The sequence below is a fragment of the Rattus rattus genome, chromosome 1, assembly GCF_011064425.1.
Source record: "Rattus rattus isolate New Zealand chromosome 1, Rrattus_CSIRO_v1, whole genome shotgun sequence".
Lineage (NCBI taxonomy): Eukaryota > Metazoa > Chordata > Mammalia > Rodentia > Muridae > Rattus > Rattus rattus.
This window is the reverse complement of record NC_046154.1, coordinates 68,965,509-68,985,959: the sequence shown is the minus strand read 5'-3', so window position 1 is coordinate 68,985,959 and position 20,451 is coordinate 68,965,509. Positions and strand designations below refer to the sequence as shown.

The 20,451-nt window shown below is 37.8% G+C and overlaps 1 protein-coding gene across 1 annotated transcript in view; it reads left to right on the top strand.

Annotated features, from left to right (window-relative positions):
* Cntln (centlein) overlaps positions 1-20,451 on the top strand; it is a 253,142-nt gene that overhangs the window by 55,234 nt on the left and 177,457 nt on the right. Inside the window, exons 3-5 of the mRNA XM_032902276.1 lie at positions 3,592-3,676; positions 13,437-13,571; positions 14,162-14,341. Coding sequence (XP_032758167.1) covers positions 3,592-3,676; positions 13,437-13,571; positions 14,162-14,341 — 400 coding nt within the window. The remainder of the gene's footprint in view (positions 1-3,591; positions 3,677-13,436; positions 13,572-14,161; positions 14,342-20,451) is intronic.

The window sequence follows — 20,451 nt, the reverse complement described above, 5'->3', positions numbered from 1 at the left end:
TTGCTCTTTAATTTTCTTTGTTTTCTAATTCATACCAGTATCATTATCTCATTTCCAGTTAAATGTTTCTTTTAGGCTCTAATATTTCATTTTGACATCTCATTAAAAATGGGCTCAAGCCCAGAAAATATGATCCTGTCATATTGTATAATATATGGCATGGTCTATAAAACAATAAAAATTTGTTTCTTAATGATTTAGAATAATTTCTCAGTTTTTCTAGATTAGAAAAATGGTAGCAAGTTAGCACGGTAATACATGTGGCTGAGTGCAGCAGTGGTAAGTGTTTCCATGGGCGGTGCTCTTGGGAAAAGTGGTTGGAGCTTTAAACTTGCGCACATCTGACAGGCTTTCTTCACTCCATTTTTCATCCTAAAGAAGTCTGCAGATATTCTTAGTTCACATCATTATTGCACATCAGTGGTTCTAATTAGCTAAACAGGAGTTTGTCTCCGTCATTGATCATCATCAACTTCTTGACAGTGGGTTTTTTTTTTCTTTGATCCTTTTAAAATGTCTTGTACATATGTAGACTGTGTATTAATTGAATTATCTGCGTAAGTTGGTGATCCTATAAACAATCTTTTTTAGACCATAATTTCTATGTAACAAGTTCTGTGTACATATTGCAGAGTACTCTGATGGGAACATTTTATTGTATTGTAAACATTAATTATTCTGTGCCAGAAGAAAAGTTTTTGGACTAATTTCCATTAATATCTTGAGTTGTCATTTTCTTTCATTTCAAAATTATAGTAAATTTTAGATTTTGGTCATAAAATATATCAATAAAGTATGACTTTACATGTTGTATAATGTTTATAGTTTATAACTAAAGTATTATATTCCATGGTCTTTTTATAGCCATGTAAATGATTGTTACTGAAGTAGAATTTAGTGTGTATCTGAAACACTTGAAATCTTGTGCCTTATATTCTAGCTATAACAAAAAAAACAGACTCATGTAGTTCAAACAGACAAAAAACAGCACTATCTCTCACTGTTCTTGAGTTAGCAGATCCAAACATATGGTGCAAACAAGAATGCTGCCTTTCTCAGTGGCGACTTTTTTGTATACTCGTAAGGTTGGGAGGACAGATCATTCCTTTAGTGTCTTTCTTACAGCTATTATAATAATGATATATATATATATACACATATACATACATATATACATATATGCACACATATATAGGTACACATGCACATACATATATGCACATATACATATATATACACAAGTACACATACATACACGCACATATACATACAGACACAGACACATACACATATACCATTCTCTGCCTCTCTGACTACCACTAGCCGGCACATCTTGGCAGGCTGCTTGCTTTTTCTAAAACAACAGAATTCTTTGGAAGGACTTTGGCAGACTTGTGTTTGACCTTTAGTTCTCTCCCAGGTGACAGTCTACTTGCCACCCTTCTGCAGTCTCTCATGAGGATTACTAGGGCCCCAAACCTTGCTGAACCTAGCCCTCAGGAAGAACATCCATCTACCTTAACGTGTAGCATTTGACACGGGTGGTCACTCCCTCCTTCTAGAAGTTCTTCATTCACTTGTTTTCTCCTGTCCCTTGGTCTGCTGTGCTGCTGCTTTGTGTTGTCATTCACTTGCTTCCCTCCTTCCCGATTTTATTAATTTGGAGATGGTGAGCAATGGTGAGGTACTTTAGAATTTAGTCATTTACCCAAAATCACATTTCGGTAATACTGTCTACTCACACTGCTTTTTCCTGGATGAAGAATTGTATGGAGCTATACATTAAACAAACATATACTAGCAAAACATGATATTTCAACAAAAGTAGAGTATATTTTTGTGATATCTGCTATCATCAATAGGAAAAAAATGCCCTAAAAACAAAAACAAAAACAAAAAACCCAACCAGTCAATGAACAAACCCAAACTAAACAAACAAACAAAAAACAAACTAAAGTCTGTCCTCACACAATAACTTTTATTATGTGATGCCCTGTGTGAAAACAGCATAAACACATTCATGCTCACCAAAACAACCCTGAAGAGAATCCTGTAAACAGTACTTGCAGTTTAAGAGGAGAATACGCATTGGAGACTCTAGAAAGCAATACAAAGGACAACTAAGAACAAAATCAGCAAAACCCAACAAAATGACTGCCAGCAACACACAGCTTTCCATAATATTATTAACTTTAATAGTCATGGTCTCCATTTCAAACCTCCATCTTTGTTGTTGTTGTTGTTGTTTGTTTATAAGAAACTCATCTCAGCTTTAAAGATGGACACCATCTTAAATAGTAAGGATGGAAGAAAATATTCCAAGCGAATGGGATTGGGAAGCAAGCAGATGTGCTATATCCTATTATTTGACAAAATATACTTTTAAGTAAATCAGAAGAGGTAAAAGAAGAGTAATTTATTCTAATCAAAGGAAAATGTAATCAAGAAAATATTCTAAACATATATGCAGCAAACTCTAGAGCACCTTAATTTTATAAAAAGTGTACTACTAGAACTAAAGATGCACATTAACACCAAACAAAAGGTGGGTGGTTTCAACACCCCATTCTCCAGTCTATGTGTCATCTGGACAAAGTATAAACAGGAAACTTCAAACTGAAATGATATCTTACATCACATGGAGCTATCTCATCTACAGAATATTGACCCAAATGGCAAAGACCACCATTCCGCTCAGAAGCCTTGAAACTGACCACACCCTGTCTGCTGTGGGATTTGGTATCTCTGTGTCAGTCCTGTACAGGCAGCACTTAATAGTAGTGATTCGATACACGATAAATTAGTGTGCTGGACATGACTTTCTTTTTCATTTTTAAATTATTTTGTTAAATTTTCCTTCATCTATGAGAACTACTTAGTTATAAAACATTCTCAGCAATTTTGTCTTAAAAATGCTGCTCCTTCATCCAAGTCTTGCAACTTCTGGAATTTTAGGGACTATGTTAGAGTTCCCCAGTGAAACAAAATCCTTTGTTTTGACTGAAGTAATATTTTAATGTCATCATTTTCTCTGTGGTGTCATGGGTGGGTATCTCATTAATATTGTTCATATTACCGATTTATTTTTGTTTATAGTTTTTAAAGAATTTAATAAATGAGTAAAACTGATCTTATTAACATAAGCATGTTATACAGATTGAAGATAAAAATGTGCAGTTATCTTACCCAGTATTGAATACTACATGCTACATTCCTGACCTGCTGATAAGGTGTGTCCACTAGATAGCACCAAGATTAAATCATGTTTTACACATTGATTATCATCTATCTACACCTAGAAACTAATCTGTTTCTAGAAATGAAATTGTCACAGTTGTCAGCAGTGCTAACTTGCTGTCACTTGCCATATGGTTTTTGATTAATTCTGAAAGGGCTGTTGACAAAAGACAATTTAATTCTTTATACTTTAAACTATGTTTATTAGTAGGATGTGGATGTTTAAAGGAGTGGTTCTAGGCTCCGACAGTGGCAGCTCCTGGGCTTGATCCTTAGCACCAAGAAACAACGCAGCAGGAATGATAGGAATACCTAGAAAACATGACTAATAGACTCTGTTTCTTTTGTTTCTAGAGAAAAACAGAAATCTGAAGCCAAAGACAGAAAAGTTCTGGAAATTTTACAAGTCAAAGATGTGAAAATACAAGAATTGGAGCAGGTTGTATTAATTAGAATATCAAACCTTGTATTTACTTGGCGTTGTAGATCTTTAAAAATATTTGAAGTTTCTATTATATTATTCAGTAAGAATACCAGGGTTGCTGTGTGAAAGCATTGTTTTGAAATGCCTGTAGCCAATCTTTCATTATTTTGCCATGTATTCCCTACTATCTGTCTTCTAAAGCTATCAGATATGCAGTCATTCAAATGTGTAACAAGGTGCTGTTATTTTAAAATAGTGTTTATTATTCATTTTTTTATTGTATTTTTATTTTTGCTACATTATTATGTGTTTCTGATATATATTTCACATGGTTTTGGTTATAGAAAAGTTTCATAATAATTACTACTATTGTATTTTATCTTTTGAAAATTTACATTATTGAATTTTTACAGCCCTTTTACATAAAACTTAAATCAGACAATTAAACAAAATTTAAATATCATTTGCATGCACTTGCATAATCAGAATATTATTAGTACAACTATGTGTATGCTCTCCCTATACCCCAAAACTCCATCTATTGGAGCCTATAAGAGTTCATCTCACATTCAAACCATCCCATTCCACCTTGTTTCCAGTGGCTCCTCTTAGGTCATTTTGCCAAATATAGCTAGTCCATCTGCAAGAGCTCCTGTAGTCTTAGTACTATAGCATCACTATAGCATTATTCAGAGCTCCGAGTTCAAAGTCTCTTCTGAGAGAGACTCAGTTCAAATCAGCACCAGGAAAAAATTGTTATAAATTGAAAGAAAAAGAAAATTATAGACTTCTAATATACAGTAGCACAGAATAAACATCCCCATTCCAAAATACAGGAATAGGGTATAGAAAAGAGGGATGCGACTACAGCAAGATGAAAATAAGTACGGAAAACAGTAAGTCCTGGAGCTCCATTCTTGCCAGCTGGGTCAAATGATGGTGTGATCTGGGCCCCAAAGGATGTGGGCAGTCATGCCAACCTCTGGATCTTTGCCATCCACAGCCCACATGGCTCTCTCTGTGTAGCTTTCCCTGGGCACGTAGTATGTATTTCAGGCATATGTACCTTCTTAAGATCTACACTGAGGTTTTGTTTTTATTCTCAGGAAGTCATGCATTACTCTTTCCAGGCTCTTTGGAGGGTGTCTTAGTGAGGGTTTTACTGCTGTGAACAGACTTCATGACCAAGGCAAGTCTTATAAAGGACAATATTTATTTGGGGCTGGCTTACAGGTTCTGAGGTTCAGTCCACTATTATGGCAGGAAGCATGGCAGCATTCAGGCAGGCATGGTGCTGGAGGAGCTGAGAGATCTATATTTTGTTCAGAAGGCAAACAGGAGAAGACTGGCATCCTCAGGCAGCTGGGGGAAGCTTTCAAAGCCCATCTCACAGTGACAAACTTCCTCCAACAAGGACACACCCCCTAATCGTATCACTCTGTGGGCCAAGCATTGAAACATCTGAGCCTATGGGGGCCAAACCTATTCATCCACTACAGAGGGATAGTGGCATTGCTGTACAGAGGTTGGCTTCCTAGCCCTCCTTTAAAATCTGGGTGAGAACCTGCATGACTCCATGATTCTTGGATTCTGTATATGTGTATAACTATGTCATGTGAGCAATGTTAGACATGTCTTCAGCTTAGGCAACAGTCCTGACTCCTTACATCATGGATGTAGCAGTCTCTAAGTGACTAGGAATGCAGGGAAACTGTTCCTGAAGTGGTCCCGTCCAAGCAGAGGGCCACACAGTTTTTATCCTAAATCTGTGTGTTTTAAATGAGTTAAAACCTCTGCATACCTGATCCTGAATTTGGTGGAGCTGAGCTAATTCATGGGACACTAACCATCTTTTCTCTTATCTAATTGCAATGTGAAAGAGCCCTGTTGTCTCTGGTCTTTATCCATAGATTCCTTGGCCCTGTTTTTCACCATGCTCATTTGTTGTCAAACTGTAATTCTTCAAATCCTTGTACTCTCAATTCTTTCTGTAGGCCTGACTCTGTGCAATAGCAATAACCACGCTGTCACCCTGTGCTGGGAACTTGCTTCACCAGATTAGTTAGTCTGCCACTTTAAGCATAGCTTTTCCAAAGTTTTGGGACACAGATGAATTAAACTCCCTATGAGAATACAACACAGCTTTCCTCTGTTCAAATTCCCATTTGAATCCTTGTGTCTGTGACACATCATGGGCACCGTCCTTCTGAGTTCAGTATCTGATCTGAGTGAGTTCTTGCCCAAACTGCTTATGACATTGGAGGTTTTCTATGGTCTTGTTGTATGACAAGATTTTCCCTGGGAAGACACAACAGTACATGTCTACTCACCTAAGATAAGCAACCCATGACAGACCAAAGTATGGATAACCCCCAAGTCCATGTTGGTTACCAATGAGTTTTCTCAGGTTACTTATAGGAATAACAGCCAGGGATTACTTGCAGGAACAGAAATGACTTAAGGACAGCTAGCTGCAGCAGCAAAGCTCACCTGGCATAGATGATAGCTCACAGAAGCTGGGCACCTGGGAAGCACTGCCCAGCCTGTGGGCAGCTCAGTAGACATGAGAGTGTTCTTTTCAGGTGGCTCAGGTAGTCTGAGCCTTCCACTTCTCCCAGCTGCTCTGTTCATCTCTGCTTCTTCTTTGCAGCCTGGCTTATCTGAGAGTCTTCTCTGCAAATTGGCTTTTTAAAAGATTGACATGCACTCTTGGTGGTGCTGGTGGTGTTTTTGGTGATGGTGGTGTTGGTATTGAATATGGTCTGTTTTAGGGGCTTCTTGAAGTTACTCTGAGCTGTTTATCTTCTGTCTTAAGGAGCAGCCCTGCAGAATAGAGTGTTTCAGTGTAGGAAGGCTCTCCTTATAGGAAAGTCTACATCTCTAATCTGCCTTCTCAGTGCAGCAGACAGTATATAAGTCTCATAGTTCACATCTCCACACCTTTCCAGATTTCTCCCACATACCAGTTCCAAACAGTTCTGACACATGGCCATAGAAATGATTCTACTCCTAGAACCTATTTTCTATAAGCTTTCTTGTTACTCTGACAAATACTTGACTAGAATAGCTTAAGGGCAGAAATGTTCACCTTGGTTCAGTTTTGGAAATTTTGGCCCATTTAGGCCAGGAGGATGTGAAGGACACACAGGTCACCGTGTGGTGGCCAGGGGTGAGAGAGAATGTGAAGGACACACAGGTCACCGTGTGGTGGCCAGGGGTGAGAGAGAATGTGAAGGACACACAGGTCACCATGTGGTGGCCAGGGGTGAGAGAGAGAGAATGTGAAGGACACACAGGTCACCGTGTGGTGGCCAGGGGTGAGAGAGAGAGAATGTGAAGGACACACAGGTCACCGTGTGGTGGCCAGGGGTGAGAGAGAGAGAATGCCAGTGCTGGCTCCTCTTAGTTTGTCCACTTTGATTCCATCTGGGTCTCCAGAAGACAGACAGAACCTCTCCACCCACCTTCAGGGTGGATCCTTCTACCTCGAAATGCCCTCGTAGACATAGCCCGGGAGTGTGCTTTTCACTTCCTAGATAGTTCTCCACTCAGTCAAGTTGATAATTAGGATTAGCATATATTATTAAAATCTCATGTGCTTTCATAAATGACCTTATATTTTCCACTTATCTTTACTAGAGACAGTTCATTGGCCCACTCTGTTTTGGCCTAGCAAGTGTGAATTCTATGAGTTCATATTTTTCCATAAAAATTGATTTAATTAAATAGAAAATAATATTTTATGATTTATTTATTTATTGTGGCACATGTCTTTTTTATTTATTTTTTAAAACTCAGTGTGTTTCCCCTCTTTACTGGCATTGGAATGAACTATTCCATAGCCATCCTCTGGTGAGCGTTAGGGAAAGTGTATGAAAGTGTGTGTCCCTCCTCCCCGCCCACATCTGGCCCTCCTGGAGCTCTGCAGTCTCAGATGCCCCAGCCGTCCCTAGCAGTAATTACTGTTAGACAGCTAAGGCTCTTTCGCCTCCTACTGGCTCCTGTGGAGCTCTTGCTCTGGTCTTCTACTCCCAGAAATCGATTTTGTCTGTATTTCTTCTCTGTCTCCTCATTTTGGAAAAATATTGATTTGCCCAGAGAATTTGCTCTCTGATGAATCTTAGAACTGTGAATTTTCATTTTGTTTAGGCTTTGTTCTTGTGAGCATGGAAATAGAACTTTAGAAGTCCTTCTCTGCCAGACTAGAACTGGGAAGTCCCACTGTTGAGTCTTTGCTGTTGTGTTAAATACTGTTGAGTAATTTTTCCCACCAGGATTTATAGTTTGTGAAATACAGTAGCAATTAGAATGCCATTTCCTAGAGTTCAAGTCTTTACTATGTGTCTAGTCAAATTGATAGAATGTTAGGCTGGGTATTTTTAGCTTTCATAAGTAATAGTCACAGAAGTGAAATCTAATGTTATCACATATATAATCAATAATAAATAATGCCATGCAGTTTCTTTTGGTCAGCTCTCAGTTTTGGAACACTCAGCACTCAGTGTTGGGACACTCAGCTCTCAGTGTTGGGAGCACTCATTTCTTTACCTGCTATCTGTGTTGTCAGCCATCAGTATTACCATCACTAAATGCTACTTGTTCAGCTAAGGGCACTGTACCTTTCTTGATTAAAAGAGTAAAAAGGCAGAGTATTTGGGTTAATTTTTCAGCTAGTATATAGGGCAATTAACTCTGTGAAGACATGAGGATTTAAGCTTATGTAGGCAAAAGGGCCAGACTGGTAAAGTCCAAAGTTCACTGTTAACTGAAGAATTTCTTTTTTTTTTTCATTTTTTATTGGTTATTTTATTTATTTACATTTTAAATGTTATCATTCTTTGCAATTTCCCCTCCACAAGCCCCCTATCTCCTCCTCCCTCCCCCCTTGCCTCTATGAGGGTGCTCCCCCCACCTGCCTGTCCACTCTTGCCTCAGTGCCCTAGTGTTCCCTACCCCTGGGTCATCAAGCTTCCACAGGACCAAGGAACTCCCCTCCCAGCGATGCCAGACAAAGCAATACTCTGCTACATACCTAACTGGACCCATGAGTCCCCTGCTGTGTACTCTTGTGGTTGGTGGTTTAGTCCTTGGGAGCTCTGGGGGTTCTGGTTGGTTGATATCGTTTTTCCTATAAGGTTGCAAACCCCTTCAGCTCTTATAGTCCTTGCCCTAGCCTCTCCATTGGGGTCTCCAAGCTCAATCCAATGTTTAGCTGTGTACATCCACATCTATATTAGTCTGCCTCTGGCAAAGCCTCTCAGGGAACAGTTTTACTGGGCTCCTGACAGTAAGCACTTCTTGGCATCAGCAGTAGTGTCTGGGTTTGGGGTCAGCAGATGGGATGGATCAAAGGGAGAGGGGGAAGTGGGAGAGATAAGAGGAAAAGGGGGGCAGTTCAGATATGGGAGGAGATGGGGGAGAAGTACAGAAGGTCAGGAATTTGAAAGTAGGTGTGTAGCATTTGGAAAGGGGGAACTGGGAATAGCCACTAGAAAGTCCCAGATATCAGGGAACCACGAGGTTCCCAGGACCCGGTGTTAACCAAAATACTCAACAAAAGGAGATAGAACCTGTAGAGACCTTATCCAGTGGATAGGCATGGCCCCCAGCTGAGGGATGGGGCCACCCATCCACCTCAAAAAATTAATCCAGAATTCTTCCTATCAAAAGGAAATGCAGGGACAAAGAGAGGAGTAGAAACTGAAGGAAATGCCATCCAGAGACCACCTAAGGATCCATCCCAAGTGAAGAATTTCTACACACATCTGAAGAATTTCTACACACATCTGAAGAATTTCTACACACATCTTGATTGCTATTTGCTTGTAGTACATTTTTTTTTGTATACACCAGTCTGCTTATACATGTTGGGCCCATCAGCACTTGGATGATGAGTGGAAGACTATAGGAAAATTCTAGAAAGTTAGGAAGGAAGCTGTTGATAACTCCAGAAGCTTCTGCTGCTAGGGTTGAATGGATTGCTATGGCTGTGGCAGCAGCAGCAGCAGCAGCAGCAGCAGCAGCAGCAGCAGCAAATATGCAGACCACTGAAGTGGTGATGGGGAGGGAATACAGTATCTGTGGCAGCTGAAGAAGTCATGGTTGTCCATGCATGCAGATGCTGCATTAGAGACAGTGGTACTGCTTCAGCTACAGAAGTGATAGGTGTGTCTCCTTCCATCTACCACATGTCTGACACCCCAAAGTTAGACCCCAGTGGCTTCCTCCCTCCAAGACAGCAGGAACCATCAGCAGGGATGTGGGCTGCATTAGTGTCCACTCAGTTTCAGACTTCTGAAAATCAACAACCAAACTAAATGTAAATGTAAGCAAACATTTCTACAAAACTCAGTTAGCTAAGAAACAAAGACAAAATTAGAAAGTTCCCCAAACAGGCAAGAATCCCCTGGCTGACTATAGCTATGTCACTACTAATTATGAGATGAATTATGCCGTGAAAGTCTCTTCCTTGTTGGAGGAAACAGCATGGCTTCTGATAGCTAGCTTACTGCAGTTAGTTAAGTGTTGACTGCCCTTTAGCATGTATCCCTCTTCCTACCTTCCGGGAAGCAGAGACACGAGTGTTGGTTTTCAGTTGTGTCTAGTTTCCCTCCCCCTGCCCCTCTGTTCTTTATCACTGTGTTAGTTGTAGTGGTTCCATCACTTTCTGTGTTATTAAAGCTCTTATTTTCATTTTGAAAGTGGTTCATAGTTAATAGTAAATTAACTGTACTCCAGCACTGCCTAGTAGGGTTTCAGGCTGTGTGCTGTTCCTAATCCATACTTACTCTATATGTAGGCTTCTCTTGACCATGACTTAAATTATTCATTTCTTGGCTTGTCCATAATAAATTATTTGTTTCAGACATACTTTGTCTTGTTGCCCTTTATGCTTTATGGTTCCTCTGAGTTCTGTTTGCTATTTTAGTATGAACTCATGTCAGACTATTAGAAATTTACTGTACCTAGAAAGATATGCTGCAAAAGTTTCATAAAGCCAAATTTTAAAATTGATTGTAGCTGCATCTACCTCTATTTTTCTGTTTAAATTGGATCTTTTTCATTGGGAAAATATTTTTAATATTTCAGAATTATAAACGTTTTAGAGTTTATCAATCTTCTATAAGAAATTCATCTTTGTGTACAATTGCTTATTATGCAGTAGAATATTGCGTGCCCAACCTGTTATCAGCATATGATAGTTTGAGCTAGCCAATAACCAACCTTTGTGTTATGATTTACAAATTCCATCTATGTCTGTTTTTATGTCTTACTAACTCAGACAGATGCCAAACTTTAAATAGTAAGTTTCTCACAGATGTGCTTGCCCCTCATGTCCTTTATGTTGTAAGTACCTGGTAATGTTTAGCTCCTGCCAAGAGAAATCCTTGGTATGCAGCCCTTTTTAGGTTTTAAACTGATTCCAGAATAGAGGAAGGATACTCTTAATTCTATTACTTCTTTGGAAGGACAGGGCATAGACATTTTTATTTCTGAAGGTATTTAAGGCTTATCATCTTTGAACTTATAGTTCTTGTGAATATTGGCTTTTCTGCTGAGAATTTGTGTATATCTTTTGATATTTTCTATGTAGTTTCATTGTCTTCCAACCCTTGGTTTGCTGACTAAGTTGATCTAATGAGCTAGTTGGAGTTTGTACTCCTGTTGCTAAAATTCCTTCCTGGGGCGACCTAAGCAATGCTCATTCCACCTCCTGAAGTTCCAGGGATAAAGTCAGGTGGAGTTCTACCACACACTCTGGGCAGCCAGTGGTTCCTTAGTCTTCTTTATAGACATTGGTGATTGCTTACTTACGGGGTGTGGGTATTCCTCACCAAGAAGACTGTGCCTGCAAAGCTTTTACATAGCAGACACAGTGGCATTTTTATGGCCACACAGATGGAATTCCCTCCCCTAATTTTCCCTTGCCTGTATACTAGCTCCTTCCTGAGGCCATGTGCAGTTAAGGCTGAGTTGTGCATAAGAGGAAGGCCTCATGATCCTCTCCAAACCTCCATGGGGAGGGTGGGGCAGTCAGCCAGCCCAGCTGGGATAGTCATGTGACAAGCAGGTTCAGCTGACCACTCCATGCCGTCAGTTCCTGGGCTCAGAGGATAGTCACACACAACTCTATAGTTTTGAAAAACTCTACTTAAAAAGTAGTATTTACGTGTGTATGTGGAGACATGATTAAGAGTGTTATAACTGCATTGTCTGTGTTCATCTTTCTCTTAAAACCAAACCGTGTAGTGAGACAAAGAGGATATATCTTAGTGTGTTCAAAATGGAGCCATGTTTTATACCAGAGGAATTAGATCGCAACTATATCCATCTACATGGGTGGATTGGGGAGGAAATATTGAGCAAAAATACCAACACACAGAACATGTATAGTATGATTTAATATAAATAATGTTAAAATAGGCAGACTATATAACATTAAATATGTTTTTCTTTAAACTAAATAGAAAACAGAAAACAAACAAGCTATGTCCTTTGCAGTCTAGATGTCCCTTCTAGCATGGTCGCGGGGCTGAGGATGAGAGACCTACAGGGAAGTTAAAGATGGTATGATGTTGCAGAATTTATTTAGGTTGGTGTGTAGAGTGCTTCCGCCTTTGTCTTTTTCCTCCATTTAACCCAACTTTGTACATTGGTTTAGGTGGATTCAGTGTCTTACAACATCTAGTAGAAGTTAAATAAAAGCGATATTTAACAGTACAGCCCCCACCCACCCCAGCAGAGCCCCGGTGCTATTTATCTCATTCCTCACATTTAATTGCCATTCATTTTACCTTTGAATCTTGAATCTTGCTTTAGTTTTCATCCATAACCTCCAGTCATTTGGAGAGGGCTTAATAAGGCATAGATACTAAAATGTGAGATAATTAGATATTCAGGGGTCTGAGCATCTGTGTTATACAGAGATAAAGGTTAGCTTCTATTAAAATTTTTATTTAAAACATAAACAAAGCCAGGTACAGTGGCATAGACCTATATTCTCTACTATTGGAAGGCTGAGTAAGGATGGTGACCATGAACTGGAGTCCACCGTGGCCTATGTAGTAAGTTCCATGCCAGCTAGGGCTACAGAGTACTCTGCTTAAGACGGCCAACCAAATAAACAAACAAATGACTGAACTTCAACAACAAAATCTTAGCATTTGTTGTTATTGTCATGTCTGCTTCTTGGTTGCAGCCAAATGTGGACACTGCTGGGTCTGTGTTGTAGGCTTCAAATAAGCATGAGGCCAGAGAGCAAGTGCTTGAGCTAAGGGGAAGAATGGAGGTGGTAAAAAGTCAGAGACAGTTAGGAAGTGGGTAGTAGCAGGGTGTGGGGTTTTGGTTATGAGTGACTAAAGTGGCAGCATCCATTCACAAAATCGCTGTTGTCTTTCTAGAGCTGTTTTCTAAATATTACTCAGTAAGAGAATGGTTCTATTTTACTTTAATATGTATGTTTTCCTTATTAGATTTTTAGATAACACTTTGGGATGCTTTTTCTTTCTGCACACTTAAGTGTTTGTTTTTAGTGTATGTTTAATACTTAGTATTAAGTGTTTAATGTGTTTTTCATCTTAAGCTAATAAACAGGTACACTCTTGCACATTCCCAGGGCGAGTCCGTGGATATGGCGCTGGAACCGAGCAGGTGCTGCTGGCTTGACTGTGAAAGCTAGTTGGTCCTGTCCTTGACAACGAAGATATAAAGTTTATGAAATACGTTGTCTTTTCTTGGACATGCCAACTTACGATCAGTTTAATCTCTTCCGTAGACTGAAGCAGTACTAAACCGGGAGCTATATGACCTTGTAAAGCTGAAGACGCTGGTTGATGAAGAAAATGCTTTCTTGAAGAAAGAATTCGGTGATTTACAGAAGAAATTTAAAGATAAAAGCCAAGAAGCTAAGGTGTGTTGGCTTGTGCATGGCCCCACAGTGCCTCTGCTTTGAAGTCCCCTTGAAGCTTTGCAAGACCCTGTGGCACAGAGAGTGACAAGCTTGCCAGAAAATTGCCTTAGGCCTTGCTGTTCCAGTTTTCTCACATGCAAAAACTCTGATAAAGATGCTTTAAAGCTAAGACGTAGAGCTTTATAACTTACAGATAAATAGTTAATGATGGCGATGGAGCTAAGAAAGTAGGAGTGTGAATATGTGGCTTCTTGTAATTAGATTCTGATGGGACTGGCATTATTAATTGATAAAACCCAGGTCTGGGAGGATATGTCTGTGTGGGTCTCAAAAATAGCTGGGGACAGCATCAAAGGCAGCTTGATCAATTAATGGGCTCTTTGCAAATGTGTACTCATCAAAGCTGTCATCCAGTGAAAAAATATGACCCATGCACCTGCATGAAAAGAGGGCCGATAAAGTACACAGGTGACCTTGGCCATCAAATATGGAAGAAGCCGCTGCGAGGGTGAAACTGCACTTTATGTTTGCTGATTCGTTCTCACCTTTTTTATTTCTCGTTTATCGGCCCTTATGGTACCGTTCTACAGGACGCCAAGGAGTGTGTACAGAGTAAAGAAGAGCAAAACAGATTGCTTATAAAAAACCTGGAGGAGGAAAACGAGAGGTTCCGTGCACGCTGCACTGACCTGCTAAATGACCTGGAGAACCTGAGGATGCAGGAGGCACACTGGAGGGAAGAAAAGCACAGTGCGGATGCGAAAGTAAAGGTACAGGAAGGAACCGAGTCCCTGCCGCTGTCCTGGGCCCACGTCTCGCAGGAAGCTTATATGTTTTTCCTTAAATAACAAGTTATCTATTCAGATCCACCATAGGGACCAGCATTAATTTATATTCTTTCACTTAAGACCCATAGCTTTTTAAATATTGATGTTGCAAAGCAGGAAACTGACTTCAAATAGTTATCCTAAAATGTAATCATTAAAAAATAAAGGCTATTGCTTTTGAAATAAAGTATGTTTTGAAAAATATACTGGGAACCATTGGTTTGGGTTTTTTAAATTAAGGCTTACTTTTTAAAATGGGGCTAGAATTTATTGCAGTACATTTTGGAGACTCTTTTCTACTTCCTTTAACATCAACATTTAAAAAACACCCACAAAACAGTTAAAAATACTTATGGTTCTATGGTTTTCTTTGGAATTAGGGAAAGAGTAAAGTCTTTCTACAAGATAAAACATTTTGAATATTCTTTATACTATCCTCCACCCCTTTTGAGCATCATTTAAGAATACAACATCTTTCTGTCATATTTTCTTTGTCTTGAGATTTTTGTTAATTTATTTCCCCATTAAATTTCAATTTTTCTTTATCATGCACTTTATTGAAAAACAGAAACAAAGAAGGCTGGTGACTGTGAAAGTCTCTGTGTGTGCGTGAGGAAGGAACACCTCAGTGCATGCATGAATGTGTCCATCGCGGATATCCAGATGAATATTTGTGTGTATGTGCATATTTGCACGTCTTGTGTGCAGACTTATGCTTGAATATTCATCCGGGGAGAGGGATAAGCTGGAGTGAATCCATCAAGTGCAGTTCAATGACTTAGAGAACCAATGAGCCATTGGGGGTAATTGTGTCTTGATATGCTTGTTTTATTTTTATTATTTTCTTGGAAAGTTGAACCTTTAGGAATTTGATGGTTTTATGAGCCTAAGTGATGCTTCTTTGTGCTCAATTATAATTACATCATTACTTAGTTATCATTTGAATTTTTGTGGCATTTAAATTATTAGTTTGCTGGTTTGCTCTTGCTTTTTGTTGGACATTTTTCATTTTTGTCCCTTGAATATAGTTAATTGGACTTAAAACTTTGTGAATTGATAAGAATCTGTGTCTCACTTCCTTCCTTAATGTTCTTGGTTAAAGAATACCTTATTAGATTTAATAATTTACTTATCTGAGATAAATTCTCTCTTTTCAAATTTCCTTGTGTATATGGGTTTATTTATATATTGTTATTTTTGTGATTTGAGGTTTTGTAGTTTTGTAATTTAAATAATAAAGTATTTCATTTTTGTTTTTGGTAAGTCAGGAAATGAAGCCTTTATATATTTCTTCACTAAGATATGATACTAAGAACAATTTTGCTAGTAAATCACATTAAAAATGGTACCATGTTTAATTTAAAATTTAATTTTGAGCTAAATTGTTATTCTACCAGGCATAAATGTGGACTATAACATTATATAATATTCTAAATGCTTTTGCTTTGCTCTTATTAGTCTGTGCGTTGGTCTCAGCCATTAACTCTGCCATAGGTAAGGAAAAGATAGTGATTTTCTCTCCTATTACATATTTTTATTTGTCTTGGGCTAAGTTATATGATAACTGCTTTTAACCTTTTGAGTAAACTGCTTGATTGATTCTGTTCTAAATAGCTATATATCAGTTTTTTGTTTTTGTTTTTATTTCTAAATATCTTTGTTCACAATATTGTCTTTCTTTTTGACTGTAGTTAACCCGGTGACAGTTGTGAAATGGTATCTTGTTGTATGTGTGGTTTTGGGGGCCTTATTTGATTTTTGAAGTAATGGGGATTGAACCTAGAGCCCTGTGCATGATAAGTAAATGTTCTACCACTGAGCTACATCCCCAGTTCTCATTCTGATTTTAATTTGCATTGTGATAATGTGAGTATCTTTTCATGTGTTACTGGTCATTTGCATATCTTTGTAGAATTGTTTATGCAAATGCACTGGATATAGTCCCTTACCAGATACAGATTTTGACACTATTTTCTGGAAGTTTTTGGATTGATCTTTACTTCCTTGACTTTTGCTTTTTTTCCTTTTTTTTAGTATGTAGAGTAAGAACAACAAAAATGATCTTACTATATTCATTTTACCAGTTTCATTTTGTGCTACTGAGTTTATATAATTCTGCCTTAGGTTTCCTGACAGCTGGATCTGTCCACTCACATTAGCTATGAGCTAATGGTGTTCCTTTAAACACAAGGGAGTTTCTCGTTTTTTATGACACTTGTCTATTTTAATTTTTATTTTTATTGTTGCTCAATTTTTTGGATGGTATAAGAAACCAATTTATGATCAAAGATCATAAGACTGGATCCTATCTACTAACATTTTTATAGCTTAGTATATTATATATGTATAGTTTTAATCTATTCTGATTTAACTTTTATTTGTCCCTTCACTTCAGTATCTCATCCAATCCATCTGGCTGGTCCCCTTATTTCCCCAAAATAAGTATTTTCTCTGCATATAAACACACACACACACACACACACACACACACACACACACGCACGCACGCACGCACGCACGCACGCACGCACGCACACACACGCACACGCACATCCCACACCCCACACCCTACCTCTAGATTCTACATAAGTGAGAAAATTAGTCATGTTCTGTCTTCCTGATAACTTTTTAATGTGGTGTAGGTTACAGGTTCAACTTTATTCATATGAGCAAATCTTTCAGGTCCCCATTACTACAAAAAACAAAACAAGGCTTACAAAAGAAAAATAGATTGCCTGTTACCTACTAAATACCACTAACAATCTTATTAAGCATCCTTGTTAAGTACTATTTAATGTAAATATGAGTTTATTTCTGGAACTCAGTTCTGTTCCTTTAACTATACATCTACTCTCATGCCTTTGCCATACTACTTTGATTACTGGAAATTTGTAGCTAATTTTGAATAGTGAATGTTTTTTTCCAGAGTTGACTATACTCAGTGCCTTATTTACACATGAGTTTTAGAATCAGTCTTTTCATTTCTACAGAAAAAGTCAGGTTTCATTAAGGGGAGGAGAAAGATGAAGCATATACAATGCTTATATTTTCAGTTCTGCCGACCGTTTGTCTCCACAGCCCCCTCAGTTTTCTCACCACACCCTTTCCACCTCAACTCTTTGGATCTGTTTGCACAGTGCACATTGCTCTTCCTTTTATTTCATACTCACATCTGTGGATCCAAAGTGAATCTCGTGCAGATAATAATATAATATAATACTTTATTTATCCATCCTTTCCATGCATTTATTTTGAGTCGGGAGTTTAATTCATTTATTTCAAGAGTAGAATAACAAAAACTAACTTTTACAATTTTCTTACGTCTTTAATAATTGTCTTTCGGTCTGTCCCTCATTACCTCTATTGCAAATGTATGGCAATCTGTCTGTCCCTCATTACCTCTATTGTGAATGTGTGGCAATCTGTCTGTCCCTCATTACCTCTATCATTGTCTTCCTTTGTATTTAGTTGTTTTTTATAGTGTTGTGTGCATTTTGTTTCATTTTTGTATATGTATTTATGCCTATTGGTATGTTATTTTTGGTTGTTATGGAATTACATTTACCATCCTAACCTATGCCAATTTAACTTGAATTAAAAAACATCAATTGCCAATGTCTTATAAAAACTCTGCTTTCATGTATAAATTATTTCATGTAGAATAATTCCAAAGGTCTGGAATTATAAAATGAGTATAAAGACTTGTTTTGTTCCTCATTTTAATGAAAATGCCTTGTGTATTTCTCCATTTAACTTAATATTGATTGTTGGTTTGTCATATACAGTGTTTATTTGTTGAGATACATTTCTATTTCACGTTTCTTCATGACTTTATCATGAGTAGATGTTGGATGAGTGATTATATGATTTTGTCTTGTGTTAATTTATGTAATTAATAACCTTTATTGATTTATGTATTTTGAACCATTCCTGCCTCTCTACAATAAACCCAACCTAATCAGGGTGAGTGATCTTTTTTGATGTGTTCTGAATTTGGTTTGAAAATATTTTATTGATAATTTTTATTTCTAAGCTCTTTTGGGATATTGGTCTGTAATTTTTTTATCTTCATCTGCTCTTGGAATCAGAATAATGACTAGCTTTTTAGAAAGGATCTGTTGGTATTCCTTCTTTTTCTATTTTGTGGAAAATTTGAGAAGTATTGGTATTGATTTTATTTGAAGTTCTGATAAAATTTACTAGAAAATCCTTGTGGGCCTGGACTTTCTCTTTTTAGTTGGAAGACTTTTAATTACCACATTTTAATAGATCTGATTAAATTGTCTCATTTCAGTTTAAGTTGTAGGTCATACACATCTAGATATCTGTCTATTACTTTTAGTTTTCAAGGTAATGAAATGTTTGAAAGAAAGTTTTCATTTTCCTTATGACAGATAGCGTTCCTAGGTATATAGTATTCTAAGCTGATAGTTGCCTTTCAGGACTTGACATGTATCTCTCCAGATCCTTCTGTCCTGTAAAGTTTTATTCTAGTAAGCTGCTGTTATTCTGCTGAGCCTGCCTTTATATGAGACTTGATTTTTTCTTTCTTCTTTTAATATGGTTTATTGAATGTTTTAGTTCTACTATGCTGAGTTCTTTCCCTAATTTTGTTTCTTTGTGATATTGAATGTCTCCTGTATAAACATTGCCATCTCCTTTCCTAAATGGCACATTTTCTGTTAGGATTCCTTAAAAAATATTTTCCATGCCCATAGAACAAGATTTTTTTTCCTCTTGTATGCCTGTTATTCATAAGATTGGCCTCTTTAGAATAAAACACATGTCTTGGAATTCTCGCAGGCACTCTGTTATTTTTTTAAATTTTTCTCCTTGTCTGTTGCTCCAGTTCATGTATCATGTTGTCAGATATTCTCTCCTGTCTCTGATCCATTCTGCTGGTGAAACTCTGCAGGGAGAGTTTGATTCCACTTACGTTTTCCATTTCCAGGATTTCATATTGGTTTTTATCTATCATTTCTCTTTGTTGACCTCCTATTTCCCATCCTGAGTTGTTTTTCTTATTCCATTCAGATGTTTGTGTTCTCAGTCAGAGGATCTTTTCTTTTCTTTCTCTGTTTGCCATACTTTTATTAATTCTTTGGAGTTTTCTGTTGGTGCCATTGTGGTAATAAATTTGGCAAAAATTATGTTGTCTTGATTTTTTTAAATGTTTCTTATGCATCTGGGCAATTTATTGCTTAGTTTTGTTTTTATCAGCTAGATTTATTAAAAGTATTTGCAATATTCACATGGACTTGCATGGGTAGAAGTGGGTGCGCAGTTCAGAATATATTTCCTCATTCCTGAAGCACATAGGTGACTTTTATAAACTCTATATTATTGTTGCCTGAATTAGCTATGACCATGAGAACCTGCTCAGTTTGCGTTTAACCTCTTGGTACAATTTTTAGTTCAGTACACACACACACACACACACATGCACACACACACACACACATACATACACACACATGCACACACACATAAACGCACATGCACACACACATACACGCACACACATACACAAACACACATACACACATGCACATACACGCACACACATACATACACATACACGCACACACATATGCATGCACACACACATACACACACATGCACACACGCATGCACACACATACACACACACATACACATACACACACACGCACACCCGCATGCACACACACACACATACACACACACACACTCTAATTTCTGTTTGATTCTTTTTAATACCTTCTATTTATTTATATTCTAGTGGTATGTGTATATATATACATACCACTAGAATATAAAGGGTGTGCATTCTTGTTCCTTGTTGTGTCTTATGCCTTGTAGCTGAAAGTCAAGCATTTGTTGTGGTAACTGGTAGCACCTGAGATAAATTCCCCCGCTTGAAGGTCTGCTCTTTGTTAATTTTTGAAATAGCTGCTTTCTCTCATCATTTTTACAGTCTGTCTACAAAGACCATATTCCACAGTACATAATGCCACTAAAATTTCTGTCCTGTAACTCATTTTCAGTTGGATGGATATAGTGGTCCAACCTGT